General features: G+C 45.0%; 1 protein-coding gene across 13 annotated transcripts in view; it reads left to right on the top strand.

Annotated features, from left to right (window-relative positions):
* Positions 1 to 22226, top strand: part of PITPNM3 (PITPNM family member 3) — a 151994-nt gene that overhangs the window by 1146 nt on the left and 128622 nt on the right. For 10 of the 13 annotated variants that reach the window (XR_010392235.1, XM_064522984.1, XM_064522972.1 and 7 more), the window contains exons 1-3: positions 3253 to 3567; positions 5361 to 5476; positions 5801 to 5862. The exons of 1 other annotated variant lie outside the window; for it this stretch is intronic. Coding sequence is in view for 10 of the 12 variants with exons in the window: in XM_064522984.1 (XP_064379054.1) it covers positions 5808 to 5862 (55 nt within the window). In the remaining 2 variants the exon portion in view is untranslated. Of the gene's footprint in view, positions 1 to 3252; positions 3568 to 5360; positions 5477 to 5800; positions 5863 to 22226 lie in introns of those variants that run through there. 2 more of the 13 variants (XM_064522974.1, XM_064522970.1) reach the window with 2 other exon arrangements.

Below are 22226 nucleotides of genomic sequence, written 5' to 3'. Positions count from 1 at the left end.
GTGTCTAGCACAGTGCAAAATAGTTGTTAAGCATGAATATGTGTTAGAAGAAATGTGGTGCTGTGTGTGAACAACAATGTTTTTGCTATCTCGCACCCAGAGCTTTTTGGGTGAAGGTGTAATTTCTTTCTAGCTCCCTGGGGAAGGATGGGGTCGGGGGCAGGACATCTGCAATGACTGATTCCAAAATGACAGGATCTTGGGCAGGGAAAATTAAAAAGCAGTTCTGTAAAGCATATTCTTTCAGTACAGTGAGCCGGTATGATTTCCATAAAATAGTTGTCAACAGTCTGTTCAGGATGATGCCAGGTTCAGTTCCAATTACAAACCAATCTACCATCCTATTCAATGGGCAGCAAATTCTAATCCAATCTTCTTTCAATAGCTTGGTGAGAAATTGATTTTAAAGCATGTTTTCAAAGTGGCACTATGCATAGAGTATGGAGCATAGAATATGGAGGCTTTTGAAAATGGTAGTCAGAGCTTGAATCTCGTATTGATGTTAATGCCTAAATAGTTGCAGCTCTCATGTCTTCTGCTTAAGATGAGACTGAGTCAGCTTAATTTAGTATTTGTACTTGCCCAAAGGATAATGTTATGCAGAAATCTTCTCGATAAAACAATTTTTAGACACGTTGTAGAGACACTTTATGCAAATGGCTGCACTGTTCTGTGTCTGTATGTGAACTGCTTCACATCTCAATAAAAGAGCTATTCTAGCAAGTTCTCTCTCATTCTTTTCCAATGAAGATTTGGAGAGTGAGAAAAAGAAATCACCTTCATTTTAATCGTAGTCTGATTATTAAACTGAGAGCAGTTAATGAAGGACAGAGGTATGAAGTCAGGTAAATGTCTCATGGGAATCTCCCTGTTTGTTTCCTACCTGGAAACTAAGTTCTTCCAAGTCCTAGAAAACTTCCCTTCTCACAGAAAGTTCTGTTCAGATGACTGTAAGAACCTGTTTAGGTATAGCTTCTACAATGTTGCTGACAGCGTGGAGCCTGTTAGCCTGAGACATCCAGAAAGTTAGGGTGGTTCACTTCAGAGCCCTTCATGAAACTGAGTAATAGCAGTTAGGACTGGGTGAATTCAGCAGAGGAACAGCTTCTCGTCCGGACTGAATGAAAATTTGGAAAGGATGAAGATTCTTCAAAAGACAGCAGTGCTAGTATATCGGGGTCAGGTCTGGAATGAGTATTTCCTCATCGCTGATGGAGTCTTGCTAGCATGTGCCTCCAGCACAGGCAGGTTTCTTAAAAGCCCTTGAAATAAGGCTGAAGTGAGGCATAGGTCTTATGCTGGCCTTCAGCACAGGTGACAGCATCAGCTTTGGAAATAGGGGATGAGATTCTGCCCTTGCATATGCCTATTCTGCTGATTTCAGAGAGGTTGCACAGGCATAACAAAAAGCAAAGTTTAGTGCAGGTTTGCCCTTACTGAACAGCAGGAAGAAGACAAGTGCTATTTGTCCATCACTTTCTTGCATGCTATTGTCATGACAGACTTCATGATAAATTGCAAACAGATTTGTCATGCATGATTATCCACAGCTATCAAATATGTTTTCAACCACTTGTTAAAATCGAGCTGCAGTCCTTTGTCTTTTATTGTGTGTCTCACTCCAACTGGTGTTAACATTCAGTTAAAAGAGGTGGTTTATCCCATGGGTTACTGACCTGCTCCTTCCCAGAGGTGGGAGTGAGAGGTCACTTCCATACAAGGCAGAAGCTGTCTGGAAAGTACTGCAACTTTCAAAGTAAGAAGCAGCAGAGACTAGGGAACTTACTGCCTTGTTCAAACATCTTCTGGCCTTTCAGTCGTCTTCTGAGCAAGTGCTGCCACCAGACCCATGAGCATAGCCACAGCCTTTTGTCTGTAATTGCTTTATTTGGTGGTTTAGTGACATTATAGTATCCTTGGGGAAGCAATTATGGGGTCAAATCTTTTAAACAGGACTTCAAGTGAAACAGCAGAGGCAATGTGGCTCAAGGCCAGTCTTTCCAGCACAGGGCGCTGGCACCCATAGCTGGGGGAAGGTGAACGGCAGTTAGCTGACTTGCAGCTGGCTCTGGGGGTCAGAATTGCTGGGAGCGTGGCTATTCCATCAGAGCCTACTGACCTCAAACAAAGCCACTTAACCCTCTCTGGGGTTTTAAACACGATTCTCAGTGGTACTGGCTGTGGCTGGTTGAATGAACTGTTTAGCAACATCCAGAGCAAATTGCACATTTGTTTTTATACCTACCAAGTCAGTATTGGCACAGAGCCTGTAAGTTACTTCAGGACTTGGTTGCGTTGTATTTGCTTGGCTCTTTAGTTGCATGTTTCATTGGGCAAAACTTTTACCGCTCTTTACTTGGTGGTGTTCTTCTGACATGCTGTAAATAAAATACCACTTCTCACAGGCGCTCTGCCTGCCTCCAGCCACTACTCCAAGATGGGCAGACACTTAAGAAATGTCTTAAGGGGAGTTTCTCCCAAGTCTTGGCAGGCCTGGAGAAGCTCGCAGCTCTCCATTTTCTCCTTGATGGTGCTAGAGAAATGCCTCTGGCAAGGCTCGTGAGGAGGGAGGAAACAGTCTTGCCCTAAAAGCTCCCCGTTTTCTTTCTCTTAGTAGAGTGCGACCTGCTTGCCTACTGCTGAGGCACAGGGCCGTGCTTTGCAGCAGCCCAGCCGCTGCTTGGACGCAGGACTTAGCAATAGCGAAAGCCTTTCTGCTGTTGACGACCAGAGCAGCCGCCCGCGGGAGCCATTGCCGGGGGGGGGGGGGGGGGGCGGGGGTCGCCCTCTGGCACCCGGGAGCCAGGGCCGCAGCTCGGCGGCGACCGGCTCCGGGGTGCGGGGACGGGGTCGGGCACAGCCCGGCGGGGCGGGGCGGGGGCAGCGCCGGCCCCGATGAGCAGCCCAGGCCTGTGCGCCAAGGAGCCCCCCGGCAGGGTAAGGAGGCCCCGTCCCCGGGAGCCCCGCGGGCTCGGGCCGACTCGGGCCGGAGCCTCCCTCCGCGTCGCTCCTGCCGCTACGGGCGGCGGGGCGAGCTGCCGCGGCCGGGGCTGCGCCCGACGCGCACCTTGCGGGCCCCGCCCCCGACGGGCTCGCCCCGGCCCGGCCCCCCCGGCCCCCCGCCCCCCGGCCCGGCCCGGCCCCCCGGCCCTGCGGCGCGGGCGGGCGCAGGTGCGGGCGCGCAGGTGCGGCCGAGCCCTGCGGGCGGGCCCAGGGGACCCCGCGCCGCCGCCGCCGCCGGGCGCGCGGACCTGGCGGGGGGAGGGGCGCGGCCGCTGCCTCAGGCGCGGCGGGAGCGGCCGCCCGTGGCGCCTTTAACGGCGGCGGCTGCGCGGCGGGACGGAGCGGAGCGGAGCGGAGCGGAACCGAACCGCCCGGCCGCCCCCCTTGGCGCCGCAGGCGTGCGGGCGGCGCGGGGCCGCTAGGGGCCGCCGGTGCGAGCAGATGGGGCGGCGGGCGGCGGGGGGCCGGCGCGCCGGGAGGGCCCCGCGGGCGAGCGGCTGACGCGGCCGGCGACGGCGCGGCCGGGAGCGGGCAGACCCGCGATGGCGGAAGCCCCGCGCCCAGGTGAGCCTCGCCCGCCCGCTGGGGGCCGGGGGGGGGCCCGGGGGGGAGGCGGCGAGCCCCGAAGGGAGGAGGCTGTAGGGCGGGGGTGGGGGGGCGGCGGGGGGGGCGCGGCAGGAGGTGGGGGGGCGCGGGGGGTGTCGTCCCCGCGGGCGGTAGGGCCCCGAGGGGGGGGCGGGGGTCGCCCCGGCGCCGTGTCCGCCGCGGTCCGTTCCGGTTGCGGTGCCGGGAGCCGCCGCCGCGGCCTCGGCAGGTGACCGCAAACTTCCCTGCGGGCGCAGAGCCGCGCCTGCCCTTCTGCCTCTTCCGCGCCGGCCCGCTTTGCCCTGGCGGCGGGCGGCGGCGGAGCTCGGCGGGGCGGCGCGGGCGGCCCCGGGGCCCCTGATGCTGTTGGCGGCGCGGGGCGGCGCTCGCCGTTGCCGGGCGCGGAGGGAGCGGAGCGGGGCGGGCAGCCGCGGTGGCGGGCGCCTTGGGCAGACCCGCGCGGGGGCGGGGGGGGGGGGGGGGGCGCCGCCTCTCCCGCGTCGGGTAAGGTCGCCCGCGCTTCCTCCGGCTTCCCCCGGAGCGAGGGCTGTGGAAGCCGCGGGGCCGCTGTGCGAGGAGGCCCTGGTGCCCCGTGCTGGTGGCGGCGGCATCCCCGCGTCGGGGGCCGCGTGCCCTGCGCGTCAGCTCGCAGGACAGCCGAGAAGCCGTTTGCTGGGGGAGAGGCGGTTTTGCTCTAGGTCCCGCGAAGGGCTGTGTGCCTTTGGGGGGTAACGGGCTGGCTTTGCTCGGGTTGAACGCCTGCTGCTCCGCGTGTGAAACCTGCGTGGTGTTTGGTGCCAGTCCTGTCTATCTGTTGGTGCAGATTTAGAGACCAAACTTTTTACCCAACAAGATTTTTTATTATTTTTCCCCTAAGGTAGGCATGGATTGGTGGCAGCCCTAAGAAATAGCACTCTGGAATGTAGAACATCAGTCATTTCAGAACATGCAAATATAATGTTGAACTAAGTGATTTTTTTTTCAGTCTTTGGTAGATGAAGAGATAAAGGGGGAAAATTCCACTGATTTTTTTGAGGTGTTGGTTTGCAGTGCTTCCCACTTGGCTATGAGATTAGGGAAGCATTGTTTTCACTTCCAGTGCTGTTTGCGTAATGCACTCTGCAGAGATTGTGTGCTTGTTCAAACACAACTTTGCTTGCACAGGAATTTTAAAGGGTGGTGCTTCTCTTGGGCATAAATCTACTCGCTCTTCTAGACAAAATGTGACTTTTGATGTCAGTTTTATGGTACTGCCACCCCTTCCTATCTTAAAAGCAGGAATGGTTACCATTCACGAAGGAGCTCTGCCAGCACATATCTGGGTTAGGAGCAATGGAAGTATGCTGATTTTATGAATTCAGCCTACAGAGCTTATCTGTGTGAGGTCAGATGTGCAGATGTACAAATGTATGGCGGTCTTGTGTGTATGTTCCTTGCCTTGCTACCACTTCCAGCTCTTTGGACCATCACAAATGCAAAGGAAGACTGCTATTCCAGCAGCAATGACACCTGCTGCTTGATCACCGTTGAATGATGTGTGCTTATGAAGCGCTTTTAGAGGTCATCAGCTTAACTTGTTGGAACAGCAAGTGCTGACGTAGTAGACTCTTCAGATCTTAAGCACTTGAAATAAAGTCTTAGTGCAGAAAAACTTGGACATTTGCAGGACTGAAGGTTGCAAATCACATAGCAGCAATTGCAGATCACTACCTGGCATATTCCCGTGGGTGGTGTGGTATCTGTTCTTCATCTCCTACTTCATTTTGCAACAGGCAGCAGTGACTCAAAAATGCCAGATCCTCCCCAGAAAGCCAAAATCTCTGCACTGTGAAAGTTGGGCACTTCAGATGTGATGCAGGCAGTCCACCTACAGTCGTTGTAGGAAAAGGTTAGAGAATATTCTTATCTTCTCTGGTTTTGGGGAGTGAGTTTGGAGGAGGTGGTGATGCTCAGGGAGGGTGAAATTAATTTCTGCTGTGGGGGAGTTGGCATCTGAAGCACTGAGAAACAGCTCTAGGAGATGCACTGCTTTTAAGGGAAAGCTTGGTCTGGGATGTGGAGCCTGGATAGCCATGTTACACCCTCCCCTCTCTCTTCCTCCAACTTACCAGTGATCCCATAAGATACAAGGCTAGAAACATCAGTGGTACCTTAAAGTAGGGGCTCAAAGGACTGCGTGGCTGAGTTTCTTTGTTTTGTTTCTTGTTCTCAGTGAGCAAATGTATGCCTGTCCACACCATCTGCTGCAGAACTGTCAGCTGAAGGAGGCACAGAGTAGGTAACCAAGGAGGTATTGCTGTTGAAGTGCTTTTGGAGGAAAAACACAGAGCGAGCAGTGGGAGAGAAGTTGGATATATTGGGTACTTCTGCCCACGGTGGTGTCTGGACTGTTCCACCAGTTAGCTCTTGCACTTGTCTTCTTAACAAGGGCACCTGCATTTTGCATGGACTTCTCCTTTGGCCTTTAACTGTCTTTGGCTTGGTCAGCAGTGCGCTCTTTGCTGCCCTTTTGTTCAGGGACTGGTGCAGCTGCAATGTGAATAGTGGGAGCTCCACAGCCTTTGCCTTCTCTAGCCTTTACTGGTGTCTGCTCCAACTTGCTGCCTGTCTTCAAGCTGCTTCTCCTCTCCATTTCCCTTCCTAAGCTGCTCACTTTCCAAATTTGGTCTCTTTATTCTGTGCTTAATGCTTTGCTTTCCTCTTCAGTTCTTACCTCTTTCTACCTGTGAGACCTTTCCTTACCTCTTAGAAATCCTATCTCGATATTCTGCCTCTGTCTATCCAGGACTGCTCTTGGCAGCATTACTGTAACATCCCTTCTCCAATCGATTCAATGAGTCTCTTATCCTTTTGCCTTCAAATTCCTTCCCTACAGCTTTTCAACCTCAATATTATGTCTTTCACATCTAGCTCCCTGCTTACTTTATTCCTCTTTCAGGATTACCTTCTTGCTCCTTTTCTCCCACTTACATGTTCCATACTTCTTGCCTTTCCCCTTGCTACCTTCTAAACCAGGAACTTGCTCCTACTACTTGTCCTGACAGCTTGTACTGCTCTCTTCTTTTTAGTTCTTCCTCTTTAAGCCCTTTCTGTCCTCTCTCTGAAGTGCTGGTATTACTTCCAAGTCTGCAATTCACAGGATTGTAAGGGTGCACAGACTTCATCAGGGCAAGACTCAGCCTGTGCACGGAGTACTGTAGATTCATGAACACGAGGTGTGGTTTGAAGATCCTGGTGGCTTGCTGCCAGCAAGAGGGGAAATCTTGTGTATTTCCACCTCTTTCCCATGCCAGCTCCCAGGCTTCCCCAGCTTTTCAGCAGTCCAGTTCTGGGAAATAAACTGGCAGGAAACTTAGTTATTTTTATTTTTTAGAGAATTTGTTTTCTGCTGGCTTCGCTCCCTAAATAGGCTCAACTGCAGGGTTAGGTGAGTTCTAATCCCAGTGGGAGGAAGGGAACAGGATCATATCCCCTCATCAGCAGCCACCTGTTAGACTGGTTGAGCTGTGTGATCAGAGGCACCCTTGTGCTGGCTGGTGGAGAGCTCTGGGGATGCTTTGGTTGAGTGCTAGTGTGGAACAATATTTCTGTACCTGTTATGGGAACTGAGTCCATGACTGGATTCTCTCGTGCTTCTGAGTGATGGTTCATCCTCTGCTCCTTCTGGAGGAACCGCTGTCTGCAGATCTTTGTGTATGATCACAAGGATGTGCGGTTTTGCTCATGTACAGCAAAAGCAAAGCCATGTAGCCCTGGAAGTGCAGAAGGTTGTTTGCTGCCATTATGGCACAAAACACAGACAGGAGATAATATGCAACTGGAGGTTGGTAGAAATGGAGAGCCTGTGTCCAGCGGTCCCTATGTTAAGTGAGAGTAGGCAGGATCCAGTAATTCTGAGGTAATCTGGCACTAGGGTAAGTGCTGCTCTAGCGATGCGTTGACCCAAAGGAGCTGGTGATTACTACTGTTAGCTAATGGGGTTATACTCTTTCAGCTGAAATGATGAGTAGCATACCTAGCCTTTGGAGTTCAGTGTGCCCTGTGCTGCGCAAACCCAGGACAAAATGCTGCTTCTTGCCCCTAAGAGCTTGCCATGGAATTACAAAACAGGAGAGAGAAGACAGAGGAAGAAGATGGAATAACGAAATAGTAGTGGTCAGCAGGCCTATTGGTGACGTTATTTCTCGGTAGGCATTACGACAGAAGAAAGTTTTAAGGAGGAATGTAAAGGGGAGCAGTGAGCATCTTCCTAAAGATGAGCTGGGCAGCATGGGATAAAATACAGAAGTGCCTCTGCTGAAGGGCAAGGTCACCATCTCAGTGCAGTGAATGCTGTGCAGAGCAGGGTTGCCAGGCCACAGGTTTTGAAGGGCCGGGACAACAAAGGGAAGTAACTTCTGTTTGTTGCAATGGAAAAGAGGAACTGCAAAGCTGACTGTGACATGTTCCAAGGAACGAGCACAGGAGGGATCTGTAGTTGCAGTCCAGGTGGACGTCCTTGGGGTACGAAGGCTTTCGTCAGGCCCAGAGGGAGAGGTTGTTGTAATACCCGAGGTTGGAGTGGTTAGAGTTTAGATAGGACTGTATCTGTTCTCGTCCAAATGTGCAGCTAGAGATTTCCAAGGTCCCAGCTTAGACTGCAGTGTAGCGTGGATAGGAAGACCCCCATCAGAAGAGAACAGCAGCTGTGACAAACAAGATGTCTCCATGATGGAATGGAGAAGAGAATTCATTTGGTTCATGCCTCTAGAATCCCTGGGTGCAACCAATGAAGGGCTGATGCCTGGCTGATAAAGGTAAACTGTGCTTATTCCTTTCTTGGTGTGCATAAGTCTGTTCTGATTTATCATTCATCTGCTAATGATTAAACCTAGGTCTCAGAGGTATACGTAATTCTAATTTCCCCCCCCCCCCTTGATAGTAAATAAAACCGTTGCTTAATGTAATTTATAACTAGTTCCCCTGTGTTCCTCAAAGCCTGGTAGATCTTGTATCATTTAAAAGACAAAGCTGCCCATAAAATATTGGTAAAGATATTGAAGTGTCTCTTTGCCACAAAATATATTTGATCTGTGGAAGTAAGCTGCAGGCAATGGATTGAAGTACATGAGAAGTATGTAGGCCTTCTTTATGGCTTTTGTTGTCAAGTGTGTTGAATTCTTAAAGGAGACACTTCTCATGCATGAGGTGACTATGGGATCAGCTTTAAGTGTTAGGTGTGACTGACTGAGACAGAGAGGATTTAATTTCAGTTCCAATATCTGCTACAGGTTCGTTGTGTGACTTTGGTTGTGCCAGAAGTCCCAGACTTTCCATGTGCTATGAGTGGGTGAGTTCTGTGCGGCCCTGTGAAGTTAGCAGGATATACGACCCTTTCTTTCTGGTGGTCTGTGGACAGCCGACAGCTTTGAGTATGCTTTAGTCTTCACTCTGGAATAATGGGAGGGAGCATCAGCATCTTCCTCTGTCTTGCCTGAGCTCTTGAGTCTGGGGAGTACCTCCAGTCGTTGAGTTAGCATCCTTTAAAGTATGTCTTCAGTTTTACATTTGCCAAAGAAGAAATAAACCGTAACTAGAAAACAACTGCGTAATTTTGGCCTCCAGTAAGACTTAACAGCATACTCACTAGGTAACACTATGCAGGGAGCTCAGCTAAATAACTTAATGGGTAGGCGGGAGCATCCGAAACTAGCAGAACAGAAAGAAGTATTATTATGCAGCAGCACTCAATGGTAACAGCAGAGGTCATTCCTTCTACCCAGCATTTCTTTCCAAATGGAAAAATGACTTGTGCTTTTTAATTTTAATACTGAAACCCTTCCTGAATTCAAATGATCACAGTTCTGAAACAAGTTATGACAAGTGGAAAAGCTTTAAGCCATGCAAGAGAGTCTATTTTCAATTAATTTCTATTGAGATTAATTCAGTCTTCAATAATTTACTATGAAAAAGGCTGAGTTTTTCAATAGCTATGAGAACATTTTGTGCTGTTTTATCTCCGTTATCTAGGTTGATGTGATAGTAGTATTCAGGAGTTTGCTCCCAAAGTATTCACACTGATCCTGCTGGTGAGGTTCTGTTGTAATAAACAGTGAAGATGTGAGCTGGAGTCAGTGTTCATGAAAACACATTCAAGCTGAGGAGAAGGCAGAGCCAGCGAAGAAAGGTAACATGACTGTGGTTTCACAGCAGGCACGGGCTGGCTTACTTACCAGTGCATTTGTAAAATTAGTTTTCGAGCCAATAGATCTAATGGCAGAGCCCTATATCGTGGTCAAGTGTGCTGTTCACTAGAGGACATCACTTGACCAGGCAAATGTTCTTCCCATTTTGCAAGAAGTTTTACTGTGCTCTCTATGCACAAACTTAACTTCACCTCCAGATGCATTCCAGTTGGAGAGCCAGAGTCTACTGTGTACAATATTGATTTATTCTAATTCAGAGGCAAAGCTGTTACTGGAAGGGAACAAATAAACATTTTTTTGATTTGCATTTTATATATATGTATATATGTATATATGTGTATGTATATGTGTATGTGTATATATATATGTATATTTTTTCCTTTGGCATAACAAGTAATATTGAAACAACTTTTCTGGCACCAAAAGCTGAGCAGGTGAAAATCTTGAATGAAAACAATGGGCTGTTTTGCCTTAAGATGCCTTGGAGTCTTGTGGGATGAGTGGGGCTTGGACAGCAGACTTCCCTAAATGATGTAGGAAACTGGTTAAAAGTCAGGAATCAGCAGCATCAGCCATTCAATTTTCAGACAAAAATCTTTGTTTCTTCGTGCTTTTTATAGCCTCCTCTTAGGCCTTACTTGCCCAGTTTTGTGCTTCCGTTTCCTTAGTTCCGAGCATGCTGGATATAGACCGGTAAGGTTGCTTTAATTCCTCTTTTATTTTTTTCATCTCTTTTAGAAACACTCTCAGATCACATGAGATGAAGTATACTCATGCACTACTTGATTGTTACATCACTGTCTGTTAAATACCAGTTTGCTGAACTTCTTTCAAACAACAAAAAGCTTTTGAAAAGAATTTGGCTTGGTGGCTCTTGTAGCTCTCATTCCAGCTTTCTAAATCACCTTGAGGTCTGACCAGGAGAAACTAAACCTGATTCTGCTCTTTTGTACAGTTTTCAATTACTGTTGATTTCAGCAGGGTAGATTTGCTTGTGCAACAATGAGGAAAATGAGCTCTGCTAGCTTGTGGGTGAAAGGGGAAGTGGTCTGTCCTGAGGCTGTTCTGCTCCCTAGGCCTATTTGTGGAATGTATCAGAGGTAATTATTACAGTAATTTTTTTCTTCTTTGGGTGGATAGCACTAGAAGCTGCTGATAAGAGACTGCTGACTGTTTCTTCTGCAGTTTGCTGAGGACTACATATTGTCATTGAGGACCAGGGATGAAATTTGTCTTTCATCTAAATTTGGGTGATGTCAGCAGAGGTGCAGTCTGCCTTGCCCTCGGACAGGAATACAAGCATCACAAAATAGGATGTGGAACTATTTTTCTAATAGTTCTTTCAGTCAAGCAAGGTCCTGGATGTTCTTGGAAGGGAACTTTTTTGTAAATGAGTTCAGAGTTGTTGAGCATTCTTAAGGAGTGAATTTGAGTGCTCATGCGAGTGTGACAAACCATTTTACTACCTATCACAAGAGAACGCCACTGATTGTATCTGCTGCTCTCCCTTATACTGTACAGCTGCTGCTGTACAGGATTTAGATTACAGCTGTGATCCTTATTCATACCTGTTAATGTTAAGGAAATTAATGTCTAATACAGGTAAATTAACTAATGAACTTCTTATAAATCTAAAAACTTACTTTAACCGTTTCTTTTTCAACAACGTTCAGAAATTACTTTCCCTTTAATTACCAATTGATATCATGAGAGCAACTGGTTGGGAGAAAAATTACATGATGAATGAATACTTTATATTATAATTGTTCCAGTCTGTCTTTGTGCGATGTTACTTGTATTACAGGGACGTGGGGAATAACTCTCTTTCATTGCAAAAGAAGTTGGGAGCCTACATACTACAGCAAGTTATTCTTCATGACGTATCCAGGGTCCCAAAGACTGTGGCAAGCTGGGAATTGAACCAGGGTCACTCACTATCATATCACAAGGCAGCCTTGTCCCTCTTGCAGGGGACTGCGAAACAGCATTAGCTTTGAGGGTCAGAGAACGGTAAGACATTAAGGGCTGACCCATCTCCAGAAAGACAAAAGCAAATGGACAATGGCATAGCAGATGTTTAAGAGGGTCCTGGAAGAAGCTATAACACAGCTACAGTTGGTAGCAGGTACAGTTGGAGACAGACTCTTGGTTAAAATGTGCAGTAATAAAACCATTGATAAAGGTGACAATAATAGGGCAACAGCTAGAGAAGAACAACAGTGAACAACTGTGCAGGTCTACTTTCAGCTTGGCTAAAGATTAAACTGCACACTTCTCTTATATTCCTCTGACTCTTTTGCTTTTAACCAGGCTGTTATATGCATGTTTTAAGTTATTTTTATTTCATTTGATGGTGCATAAATTTGTAAAAACTGACAGCCCTCTCACCTAAAACCCTACGTTTTGGGTTTGCACTGTGTATTCAGTGGCTGAAGTACTGAACTGAGAAACTGCAGTGCTGATCTCTGTTTATGTAAAGAGGGAAAGAACTATAGCCAGTTCACATTCTTCCAGAAACCTGGAGTTGTTTGCCAGACTCAGTGGTCCTAGATTTTCAGAAGAATTTAATTATCTGTATTTTAGAGTTTTGGTTAATTAGTCATTATTTAAAATGCAAGAAGGAACTTTTTTCAGTACGGTCACTATTTGGCCATTTGTTATAGCTGGGTGTCTTCTCAGAATCTCATGTTAGGCTGCAGTTATTGAGGGAGCTGCAAAGGCTCGTCACTTCTGAAAATCTTTGGCCTCTAAGGAAATATAGTTTTGCTGAATATTAAGAACCAGTAAGCTAACAGTTCTTCCTTTCTTGACTCACAACTTTCAGCTTGTCCCATTGGAAGAACTGGCTCCTGGCCACTAGCTCTTGGATCTAATTTCGTTCTCCTGATTGAGCTCTGCCCTCTTATTGGGTGGATGAGGAGTTTGTTCTTTTATTGCGTGTATGAGTTCATCTAGTTTTGCTGACAGTTTAGTTCTTTTCTCAGCATCTATTGCTGTTTCCAGCAGCTATTGCTTGGTTGGAAATTTGGAATGTTGCTGGAATATTGCTTGCAAGGTCATTTTTCATTCTGTTTTTTTACAATTAGAAAACAAAGGATGGTGTATCCATTCTGTAAAGCTGGTAATTTGGAAGTCTAACAATTCCAAAGAGTGAGATGAGAATGAGATGTCATACGTTTTAGGTGTTACAAATCCAGCAGGATTTAAACCCACTGCCCTTCATCTCCCCTAGGCTCCCCAGCCTTAGCCAACCAAACTAAAAAATTCAACTATGTCCTCACACAAAGGAGTTGTTTGATGTGATAATGGAAACCAAACACTTTTGTGAAGTTGGAATGGATACTGGGCACAAACTACCAGTAACATCCCTAGAGTATTTGACACTGTTCTTGTGAAGCAGGATATATGATGCCAAAGTTAAATTGAATTTCAGTAATCCAGAGACAACACTGAGCAATATTTGATCTGTAATGGCACAGAGTCAAATTTTTTCATTAGGAGGGAGGGAATCCCATCAAAACCCATTTTCACTTAAATGCAACAAAGAAAAGTCTCAGATTATGGCCTTCAATGAAGTGCATATTAATCTAAGCAACATGAAAAGCAAATGTTAAACATGTTCAGCCAAAAGGGTGGAGTTGCTGGAGTAGGAATGGGAAAACCAAATGTAAGCTCATTGCTATTATTTTTTCCCCTAAAACTTCCAGGCCTTTCTCTGTAACCTTCTTGGACTGACTTTTGCAAAGTCAAGTTCACAGAAACACTGGCCTTTTCTCTATTAACTTTTTCAAGTGTGGGTGACCTTACTCAAAACTTCTAAGACTGACCTACAAATCTTGAAGAAAATGTGTATCAACATGAAGTTCAGGGAACTAAAAAAAAAAAAAAAGAAGGCAGAAATGTTATATATTATTTATGCCCTTTACAGCCTTATTCTCTTTTTCACCTCATTTTGGAGTTTGTACAGGTACATTTTTCTAGCCTTTTTTGTATGAAATACACACAAAGTACGGAAAATTGGCTACAGAATGGAGAAAGTACTGTGAAATACTGCAAGGAAGACAGAAGAATTAAGGGAAGGTTTTTTTTTTTTTCCTTCCAAGTTTTGTTCCAGTAAAAGTGAGTTTTAAAAGGAAAAAGAGTAAATAGTTTAGAGAATGTTTGAGACATTAGTGTAGTTCTTGAGCTTCTGAGGTAACATTTCAGAGGTAACATTTTCAAAGATTTATTTTTACCAGGCAGCATCCTTCTGCCATAATGCTTCCTGGAAGTGTAGTGTAATTTACTTGGGTCGTGTCTCTGCCCCCCCCCCCCCCCCCCCCCCAAAAAAAAAAAAAAAAGGGAAAAGAAATAGATGGCTAGGTTATTCATTTATTTTTGTTTGTAGATTGATTTTTGTCAGGGATGTGAAAACTTGAGTGATTTTTTTTCTCTGTTATGTTAGATCAGGCAGGCAAGGAATGACAGATACCTCAAAGGCCTAATTCAGCAGAAAGTTCAGTGGATTTCCACAGGATGGTTGCTCTTGGAAGATGGTAGAAAGCTTGTGACAGGTATGCCTGTAGCTTCCAAAGCAAGGAACCTGTTTGAGCCAGGTCCTTATGAGGACGTGCTTGCTGCTGGAGTCCATGCCCTTAAATGTTACTTTTATGGTGCAGTTGTGATTCAGCTGGTAAAAGTGGAGCATTTTGTTGTTGGCTTAAATGCATCAGAGTTGAGGAGGGAAAGAGAGGGAGTATGAACAACTTTTATTTTTCTAGGCATTTATTATGAAGCCATTCTCTTCTGGGGTGCATAACAGAACACTGGAAACTTGCCACTGGCTGAACCTCAATAAACAAACGTCAACGCAAAAGCTGTGTGTTTTGCCATATCTTAGCAGAATAAAAATTGTCACTACTGTAAGAAGTTGCAAATATCAAAGTGCTGCACAAAATATCAGTCATTAAAAGGTAATGTATACATCCCCCTCACTCTACACCCAAGAGCGGACTTTGCTATAATGAAGGAGACCTATTTAGGAAAATAGGTCAACAAGATTTTACAGAAATACCATAGAAATGTTGAACTTTGCAGATGGGTAATACTGCTCCAGGGAATGTTCTTAGTCTGGGCTTGCTGGTTCTAGTAATGAATTGATGTCAGACTTGCAAGAAAGCACTGAGCTGGGTGCTCGTACAATTTTTTTTTTTTAAGTATCTTTTGAGTGAAATCAAAAGCTGTGGGGGGGAAAAAAGCATGAATAAATTAATGCTGAATTAGGAAGAGTTTCACTGTGCTTAAGAAGTTTTTTTTACTCTGCCCTTATGCTTCCTATTTAACATTGGTGAATTGCTTAATCTTACTGTGTCTCTCTTAACAAAGGATGCCCATCTCACAGACTGGGATTATTTCTGTCTTGTCTCTTTACACCACAGTCTTGTCAGGATATAGGAGACACGTCATTGTGTGCATGTCCAGCATCTGGTAGGGTGGGAGCCCTGTCTCAGAACCGTGATATTTCTGAGAGTAGAGCTTTTCTAATCTGAACAACTGATGTTACGTGGGAGCTACTAAAATAATTGAGACAGATCCAGGGTGGTTTTTTTTGTTTTGTTTTTTTTTTTTCCTGAAGACAGCCCAAAGTTGGTGAGTGAGACATTTCAAGGCTCATGTTTGCCTGAGCTGTGATCTGGCAGGCTGTAATTTGGACTTAATTTATTAATTTGCTGATCCTTTTTGGAAACATTCTTTGACTTTCAGAAACAAACTGACAGTCTTCAAGCTAAATTAGTTTTTAAGAATTAAGTTTTATGTCTGTGCTAAAATAAAGGCTTACAACAGGCTGAAGTTATCTGACCATAATGCAGACAGGACTAGATTGTTTTTGGTTCTTAACTACTTTAATTTTTCAATACTGCATCCACTAGCTTCTGTTGCATAGGATTGATGCGGAATATATTCTAGTAACTGGAAATGAGTTATCTATTAAACTTGATTCTTTTTTACAGTGAGGTTGTGAGTGAAGGTGATTTAAAAAGAGTGAAAAGGTTATTTTAAGTTCAGCTATATAATGTATGTATTCAAAAGTCATTGGTCATATAATTTTTACATTGAAGCCCTTGATTTCATTTTCAGGCCTTTATCACAAATGTATTTTCCAAATTCTTTTAATAGTGAGTTCATTTCTGTGGGTGGAAAGTGTTTTCATATTAACCTCTGTAGTTAGCAAACGTGGAGGCTTTTACCTCTATTTATTGAAAATCTGGCTGAACATAACTTTTCAAGGTATAATTTCCTTGCTTGGGAAATGACTAACACAGGCCCTGCTAACATAATGTCCACCTCTGAGTAGTATTGTACGTACACAATGGGAGAGATGATGGCACACCATGCTAGTTGCACCAGATTTGGTAGAGACCGTATTAAATAAAATATAAAATGCTGATTAAAGATCTTTTTCTAAAGCTGTAACTATGCTACGTGAGTATGTGTTATTCTGCCCTTTAGAAGTCTTCTTGCAGCTGTAGTAATTTTGGCCTCTAGTAATAAGCAGATTTCTAGCTGAAGTGTAATAGGAAATTCACTTTGTACTGCAGAGGCTTTGTCTGCGTAGCTGGGATGCTCATCTGCTTCTTCTCATTAAAAAGGAGGCATAGGGGAAGGCAAAGAGTAATCTTGACTAATCTATTCCAGTGTTCATCAGCAATATTTTACATTTTTCCAAGAGGTGGCAATTATCCTTTGTGTGAAACTGAAGGAAGTGTAATTAAAAAAAAAAAAAAAAAATCGAACTGGAAGGAAGCATTCAATGAACATTCAAGGAACAGCTAACTTTGCACCCGAAGACATTTTGCAGGAAGATGTTATCTTTTCCTGCCCTCTAGCTCTACTAACCTTCCTCTGTGCCTCAAACATCCCACTGTTGTCCTCTACAGACTCTTGGGACTGGCCAGTGCTTGGCATTAGTCTGTTAGTTATTGACTGCGCTGTACTACTTTACACCCGTTCCATGAGAATAAATCAGTCTGGTGCATCCTCATTTCATTTTGGATTGTTCAGGGATTTCCTATGACACTGTGGTTACCTTGTGGATAGTGAGTTCCCAATCCAATTAAGGGTTATGATGATGCAGGAGAGAAGTTTTGGGGATTGGGCAGGGGAATATGTGGAATATCTTTACATATTTAATCATTTCGCCATTCCTGGGTAAGAAGTAATCAAAGAAGAGGTGTGAAGAAGCCTGGGGGGGTTGTTTTCCTTTCACTGTTTTGAATGGGGTATTAGATCTGTTCCATTTTTTTATTCTTTATAGATGTTACAGTTGTGAGCAGATGTTATAGATGATGTTTAGAGAATTTAAATCAATATAAAAACAATTGTTTTCATTCTCCCTTGAAAGGAAATGTTTCAATGTGAGGGGAAAAATGAGGGAGAAATTTTCTGATCTGTGAATGAAAATGTTTTCCAAAATGCCAGAATTTTCTGCAGAATGGGGACTGCACATTTCGGTTAGTTCCTTTTGGATGTCTGAGTAGATGCAATCCTAGAGCCCTAATTCTGGGAGTATGGTAGTGCTTGCCTAGTTTTACATACACGAATGGTCCTACTGACTTCAGTGGGACTAAATATGTGCATAAAATTAAGCCTACAGACCAGAGCTGGCAGGATTAGAGTCAGCATTGGCACAATCCGTGTATCTGACCTAGGGTAGCAAGTCTGCTAAAACTGTAATTTAACCATACAATTTTATAGTGAGATGGTCGCAGCTGTCAGTGTAGCTGGAAGAGGTAAGAAGCTTCCTTTTTGTGCAGTGGTTGGCTCAGTCAAGCACTGGGTCTCCCTTGCTGTTGCTGGGGGATGGTTCAGGTGGATGTGTGCTCACTTGTTCAGAGGAATATTTCTTCCTCTGTTTTATAATTCCTTTTTTCCCTTCAGCATTTCCTTTTTCTCTCCATTGCCCTCCACATCTCTGTCTGCATTATGCTCCTTTTTTTCTGCTCACATTTCTGTTTGTTGTACCTCCTCCCATCTATCTAAATCCAGTCCGTAAATGCAGTAATGTTCAGGTCAGTCTTAAGAGTGGAGCATTAGTGTGCTGTTAAAGTGTATTTCGCTTTTTATAGTCTTGTACTTGGCCTGCTCTGGAATATGAAAAAAAGAAACGTAGATTCTCTTTCCACCGAGTTAAAACCGTGCAGGAGTGTGGCTAGAGATTCTAGCTTCTGCGCGTGGTGCTGTCGGATGGCTCTGCTTTTCAGCTACTCCCCCGCTGTCATCGTCATGGCTGTGCACTCAAGGCGAGTCTGACAGTTGTCTCCCTCCCTAATGGGTGGGTATAGCAAGCTGCAGTTATTACGCAAAAGAAAGCAGTTTAGGTAGGAAACTTTGCTTCTGCTTCTTGGGAATGTTCTCCTTGTGTCCTGCTGTTGGTCTGTCATGCTACATTAACAGCCCACGGAAACTAGAGCATGCGCTTCTCCTTCAACTATTGTGAGTGACTTGCAAGTTAGCGATGCAGTGAGGTTTTGTTAAAGGCATCACACTTCCAGATAGTTCCCCCTTCCATCCTCAAAAACCGATATTGCCCAAAATAAAGGAAATTATAGTTGCTGCCCTGCTTGCAAAAGTTGCTCTGATCTGGCTGTTGGGAACCAATCAACAAATCTCATAATTTAAGAGAAAGTTTGTTGATTTAGAAGAAGCATCAAATGTGGTCGCCAAGAAGTTTGCCAGCATTTTGAGTAAGACTGATCTTTTGTTCTCTGAAACAAAATAATAAAACAAAATACAAACAGGCTGACACTGTAAATCAAATTAGTGAGTCCAGGCAATGCCAGTGTCTAATGCAATCAGGGAATGCTAATAGAGTCCTATTAGGGTGGCTGATCTGTTGACACAGAGTGAAGCAAACTCACTAAGACTAATGCACTAGGGCGATGCTGTGCAGTCTAGCCAGCAAATAAATGTGGATGTTATGAACGGCGGCACTTAGTTTACACAGACTTGTGCTGCTGACTGCGGCTATGTTTAAGCTGCTTCTAAATCCAGAATCATTCCTAGTGGAATATAATAAAACTGATGCTCCCAAGGACTTTTCTGGCAATCAGAATTTCTGCCTGGGGACTGGTGATACTTTTTCCTGCCCTCCCTTTATGTTCTGCCTCAGAACTCTAAGGTTGCTGGAAGCACTAGCTTTCTTTTTGGCACCAGCACTTTTGCTCATTTCCAGTCAGTTTAGTGGCAGTTCTTTTACAGGGAGCTGCTGTTTTCTTTGGAGTACTAGTGAGCTTTTACAGTTTATTTATATCTCCTTCTCCCTTCCTTCCTTCCAAGCAAATTTAGTGGCTGAAGTTGAAAGCCTTTTATTCTGGCAGCAAAGCAGCCATTGATGTAAGGCCCTTTAGACTGTTCTTCAACCAGAAGTCCCTGCAACTTTACATGATTCATCAGGAGATACTTACTGCAAATTAAATAACACTGGGATGCTGCTGTTAGGGAAATATAAATGGACTTTTGGATTTAAATAAGTTGAAAGTGTTATATCAGTGCAATCCCTTGCATATTTTCCCCTGATGTGAGGTACATTTGTATTTGTGTATTTATTTCCGTCTTCTATGGGCATCATGCTGTTCTGAGGTGAACACCTTACTACTGGTGTGCCAGCACTGGGTCTGTGGCTGAGGGAAATGGCGATATCCACTTGTGGACAGGGCCTTGCTGCTTTGTATGCAACGTTCCTGGAAGCTGCTGCATCCCATTTTAGGGAAGTACAAACCTGGAGAATGAATAGCTTTCCTTGTTCTCTCAGTACTGCTTGTACATTGTTAATAATATTTAAAAGTGATTAGATTTGAAGGGAAGCTTTGAATAGCTGAATACCTCCAGAATGTAGATGGTTAAAGATAGCAGATGACCTGCAACACCTTAGAGCTGTTGTATCTGTGGGTCGTATATTGCACAGCACTGTAGTGCTGGCACTGAAATTCAGTAGTGCTACATCTGTGCCTTTTCCTATGTTTTAGTGCTTTTTCACTCCTAAAATGTAAGCAAACCAAAGAAATCCTCTGTACTGTGTGTATTTTTATGTATGCCTTTGTAGGCAAGTGTGTAAACTGTCAAGACTTCCGTGCTTTTGCTGTGCAGATAGTATGATTCCCTGAAGATTTGGGAGGTTGATAGTGTGTGACCAACAGGGTGTGAATTAGCAGCATGCATCTATTGCGTCTTTAATAACGTTTTGTGTAAAGTATTGCTGTGCTCTTCCCAGAGGAGAGCTCTTTACCATCCTCATTTCCCTGAAGTGTCTCCAGTCCCTTGCCTTGAGTTGCAGATGCTGATTTTTTGCATATGGTGTGGCAGGAGGTGCAGTCAGACACCTCACACAGTTGGTGCCTCTGACAGGAATTGTCTTCTAGCAATCCCTCGAGTTAGTTCTTTTCTTCTCATAACAATCCGGAGTTTTTTCTGAGCAAATAGTCGCTTCTCTTCTTAGGATTTCCACAGAATTTCACAACAGCTTCTCCCTTCTTTTCCCAGTTTCTGCATCAGAGGTTAGGAGTTGTGGCAACAGCAGCTTCTGTGTTTTGAGCTGTGCTCATTCCTTATTTCTGGCCTGGTACTTGACTGTTCCCTGATAGCTGCTCATCTACGAGGAAGCAGAAAAGGGTGCAGAAAAGGGTTGTAGGGCGAATAGGAAGAGTCATCCTTTGTAACAAAATTGGGAAGAGCTGGGCTTTCCTTGCCTAGCAAATTCAGGGTCTGGTTTCAGTGCCATAGATTAGGGTGGTGAGTGATAGGGGCATGGAAGAAAAGGTATTGAAACTGATGTTGACTCTAAACCAGGTACAGAGCAGCCATGAATATATCAAGGCAGAAAATAAGGAAAAAGTTTTGAGTGTCAGAGCACCAGCCTGCTGTAAGAGCCTCCCAGTTGAAGTAATGAGGCTGTCCCCTCCGTGTCTTTTAGGAGGGAGCTTGTGAAAGTAATGAACAAATTTTGTTACTATGATACCATGTCAGAAGCAGGCTGGACAGAAGATACATTTCAGCCTGATGTTCCTAGGACTGTGGTTTGTTCAATGCACCTTGTCTGATGATGGAACAGCTCCATGGTCAGGGAAATGACGTCCTTTTTTTCTCTCCATCAGTGAGACAAAGGTAGAAAGTGTCCCAGGTGGTAGTTGAGCCAAGTCTGCCTTTTTGTTTCATGCAGGAATAAGAGTGGAGAGTGCTGAAGAGAATAATCTGCCTAGCACATTGTGTTTTGGTAACACTTTCCAAATTTGCACCAATTTTCTGGATAAAGCGTAATTTCACTGTGTGCTGCAGTGCCTAGAGGGGAGAGAATCTGAAACTCTTTGTTTTTCTCTCTGCAGTCTTAATGCTTAAGCTATTCAGCCACAAAATCCATAACCTAGTGGTATAAATTTTAGCATGACTGCACTCTAATGAAAACCAAGAAAATGTTACATAAGCTTCTGCTACTCCCCACTGCAGGCACCTGCTTCTGGTGCCTGGCTCCTCAGCATATATAACCTTGCACTTGCCGCATGCACTTTCAGTGCTATAGATAGTGAATGTCTTTTTTCTGCTCTGTGCAACTGCTTCTTGCTTTTTAATATATGTGTTCTGGTAGCAGATTTTTTTTTTTTAAGGTTTGGTGAAGGTTTTTGTTTCGAGAAGCTGCTCCCCCCGCCTTTATTTTTCAAAAAAAAAAAAAAAAAAAAAACCTTTGTGGACTGAGGGCTCAGGCTGACATCTGGAAAATGGTACCACAAAGAGCATTAGCCTGTTGGATAGAGCAGCAGGTCTCCGGTGTGAGATGCTTTGCTGATGTGCTTTGCTAGCTTGACGAGGTCACTTCCCATTTCTGTTTCTCCAGGCTAGTTGTGCACAGTAAGTTGGAGGGGTGATAGGTGAAGCCATGATGCAGACAGTCAGGTGGATTAAAAACTGGCTGAATGGCAGAGCTCAGAGGGTTGTGATCAGTGGTGCAAAGTCTAGTTGAAGTTCAATAAAGGGAAAATGCAAAGTCTTGCACTTGGGGAGGAATAACCCCCTGCGTCAGTACAGGCTGGGGGTCAACTGGCTGGAAAGCAGCTCTGCAGTAAAGGACCTGGGGTTGCTGGTGGACAACAAGTTGACCATGAGCTAGCGATACGCCCTTGCGGCGAAGAAGGCCAACAGAATCCTGGGCTGCGTTAGGCAGAGCGTTGCCAGCCGGTCGAGGGAGGTGATCCTTCCCCTCTCTTCCACACTGTGAAGCCACATTTGGAGTGATATGTCCAGTTCTGGGCTCCACAGTATGAGAGAGAAATGGACATACCGGAGCAAGTCAAGCAAAAAGCTACTTTAAATGATTAAGGGACTGGAGCATCGGTCATGTGAGGAAAGGCTGAGAGAGCTGGGATTGTTAGCCTAGTGAAGAGAAGGCTTAGAGGGGATAGTATCAATATTTATAAATATGTGAAG

Source organism: Dromaius novaehollandiae, chromosome 19 (genome assembly GCF_036370855.1).
Source record: "Dromaius novaehollandiae isolate bDroNov1 chromosome 19, bDroNov1.hap1, whole genome shotgun sequence".
Classification (NCBI taxonomy): domain Eukaryota; kingdom Metazoa; phylum Chordata; class Aves; order Casuariiformes; family Dromaiidae; genus Dromaius; species Dromaius novaehollandiae.
This window is presented reverse-complemented; position numbering and strand designations above follow the sequence as displayed.